This window comes from Orycteropus afer, unplaced genomic scaffold (genome assembly GCF_000298275.1).
Source record: "Orycteropus afer afer isolate SDZICR_OR568_19922 unplaced genomic scaffold, OryAfe1.0 scaffold00099, whole genome shotgun sequence".
In the NCBI taxonomy this organism is placed as follows: domain Eukaryota; kingdom Metazoa; phylum Chordata; class Mammalia; order Tubulidentata; family Orycteropodidae; genus Orycteropus; species Orycteropus afer.
The window spans coordinates 155426-158366 of NW_006921686.1; the positions used below are offsets into that span (position 1 = coordinate 155426).

General features: G+C 51.2%; 1 protein-coding gene across 1 annotated transcript in view; it reads right to left on the reverse strand.

The window, feature by feature from the left end:
- Positions 1 to 2941, reverse strand: part of GYS1 (glycogen synthase 1) — a 20475-nt gene that overhangs the window by 2557 nt on the left and 14977 nt on the right. Inside the window, exon 9 of the mRNA XM_042781227.1 lies at positions 1963 to 2089. Coding sequence (XP_042637161.1) covers positions 1963 to 2089 — 127 coding nt within the window. The remainder of the gene's footprint in view (positions 1 to 1962; positions 2090 to 2941) is intronic.

Consider the following 2941-nt stretch of genomic DNA (forward strand, 5'->3'; position numbering starts at 1 on the left):
CTGAGAGGTCAGAGAGTCTTAAAAGCCCTCTGGAGTAGTTCTACTTTGCACATGAGGTCCATGAGTTGGAACTGACTTGAAGGCAACTAGCATAAAAAACCACACCAGCAAGTGAGGACAGCCGTGGCACAGTGGGAGAATTCTCGTTTTCCAGGCGGGAAGACCCAGGTTCGATTCCCAGCTAGTGCAGCTTATGTGGTTACCACCCGCCTGTCAGTGGTGACCTGCATGTTGCTATGGGGTTTCATAGAGCTTCCACAGTAGGAGGGATTAGGAAGAAGGGCCTGCCAATCTACTGAAATCAGCCACTGAAAACAGATCGCAGCCGATCACGGGGCTGGCGTCGGACCACGCACTTATTCATTCTGTGGTACACGGGGTCGCCACGAACCACAGGCCGCCTCCACAGCCTTTAACAACAACATAGCACTATGGTATTAATTTAAAGGACCTTAATTGGAAAGAGTGTGAGGATTGAGTTGGGGGAAATGGCAGCATGGCTCAAAATGAGGGAAAAATGCAAACAAGCAGTTCACACTCAGCACGTGGCCCGTGAGAACCAGGGAGGGGGAGGGATGGAACCGCTTGGCTGGGAGACGCTGGAGCGTCGGGTGCGCTAGCGAGCTGTGCGATTGCTGTCAGCTGCCGTTGAGGGATTCCGAGTCCTGGCTGTGTGTGCAGAGTAGAACGGTTCCATAGCGTGTTTAAGGCTAGGACCGTTCAGAAGCAGATTGCCAGGCCTGTCCTCTGAGGGGCCTCTGGGTGGGTTTTAATCCCACCAGCTGCTCCGTGGGAGAAAGATGTTGCAGCCGGCTTCCATAAAGACTGACAGCCTTAGAAACCTCCTGGGGCAGTTCCACTCTGTCCTCTAGGGGCGCTGTGGGTCAGAATAGACTGCAGGGCAGTGGGTTTGGTTTGGCCTTTGCTTCCCTGAAGATTGACAGCCTTGGAGACCCTGTGGTGCAGTTCCACTCTGTCCTCTAGGGGCGCTGTGAGTCAGAATCAACTCCAGGGCAGTGGGTGTGGTTTGGGCTTTGCTCCCATAAAGACTGACAGCCTTGGAGACCCTGGGTGCAGTTCCACTGTGTCCTCTAGGGGCGCTATTGCTTGGAATCAACTGGATGGCTATGGATTTAATCTTTACGGGAGCTGTGGTAGTTCAGTTTGTGTGTCAGCTTGGCTGGGCCTGGGTGAGTGGTTGGGCAGCTGGATGTAGTATTTCCCATGATGAGACTACTAATCAACTCCATGGTGGGATCTACCACAAGTAGCTGAGTAGCTGCCTTAGGGAATGTGGTAGGCTTCCTGTATATAAGCAGAAGCCTTGGGGAATGGTCTCTAGCTTATGGCACGCTTGGACCCTGCATGTAACCATGTCGTTGTTCAGCAGGTTGCCATGCTCTGCTAACCTTGGGACTTTCAATGGATTTGCATTAATGGCCTGCCGTGTGGTTTAATAACATTGAGACTCTGCCTTTTGACTTGTCAACCTTGGGCTTGTCAGCCTCAGCAGCCAACAGCTGTCTGAGTGAAGAGATGCCCCCAGCTTCAGTGGGCCAGGAGCAGGAGGCAGAGCTGAAGCCCAAGGTTGAGGAGCCTTCACCTAGCCCTAAAGCCTGGCACTTGACACTTGGGACTGAAAGCCTCCAAACTGTGAGAAAATAAACTCCTGTTTGTTGAAGGCACCCCATTGGTGGTATATTCCCGTCAGAGCGGCACTAGGGAACCAGAACAGGAGACGATCAGCAGGTCTTTCTCCCTCAGAGGTTCTGGGGGGGTTGAACCACCAACCTTTCAGTAAGCCGCTGAGCAGCTAACTGTAGTGCTACCCAGGCTTCTTCTGCAAAGGAGACTAGGGGGCACTCAGAGACAGACAGTCCCTTGTCACAGGATCAGGCTGGATCGGACCAGACTCTGCCACCGTGCTGTCCTTTCTCCCAGCCCACCATGGGCTGCACCTACCTGGTGTATAGCCCCAAGGCTCGTAGTAAGAGGGGAACACGCCAAGGTGGCAGCCGCGGACAAACTCCTCATAGTCCACAGGGAGCAGAGGGCTTGTGGAAGAGAGGAATTCTGGGTGGAAGATCACCTGGTGGCAAAAAACAAGGGCTCAGCCTGAGCACCCGGTTTATCTGCTCCCTAAGATCCCACAGCAGCCCAGAGAGGGCGAGACACCTGTCCAAAATCCCACAGCAAGTAGGCAGCAGGGCAGTGATCTGGATCCGCATCTGTCTGCCGTAAAAGCCAGGGTTCATTCGATCATTTTTTTTAAATCTTTTTTCATTTTGTCATTGTTGAGAATCCACATAACAAAACACAGAGCGATTCAACAGTGTCCACGTGTATGACAATGTCACTGGTGGCATTCTTTGAGGCATGCAGCCACCCTCAGCCTCCTTTTCTGAGTTGTTCCTGCCCTATTCACATAAAGTCATGGCCCCGCAAGGTTCTCATCTAACCCTTTGAGTTGCTGTTGTCAAGCTGATCCCATAGGTAGATTGTGAAATAGCATAATGTTCTGGGCAGGCACCCTTTCCTAGTGAAACTAAGCTATTGTTTGGGTGAAAGAAGACTTGAGGGGATATTTTCAGTTTAAGGCTTAAAGTTTATCTTAAGGCAGTAGTTTCAGGGGTTCATCCAGCCTCCACAGCTCCAGAAACTCTGAATTCTATGAGAATTTGAAATTCTGTTCTGCATTTTCTCCCTTTTGATCACAAATTCTTTTACAGAATCTGTGCTCAAAATGTTCAGTAATGGTAGTCGGGCACCATCTATTTCTTCCGGTCTCATGGCCTGTTCATGGAGCCCATGAGCCACACAGTCCACTTCTCCTCCTGTTCTGACCCTCTTTCTTACTCTCTCGCTCCAGATGAATGAACAGACAGCAACTGTTGTGCCTTAGGTCTGGTTCTGTTTGAAACATGGCAAGGCCTGTGATAAA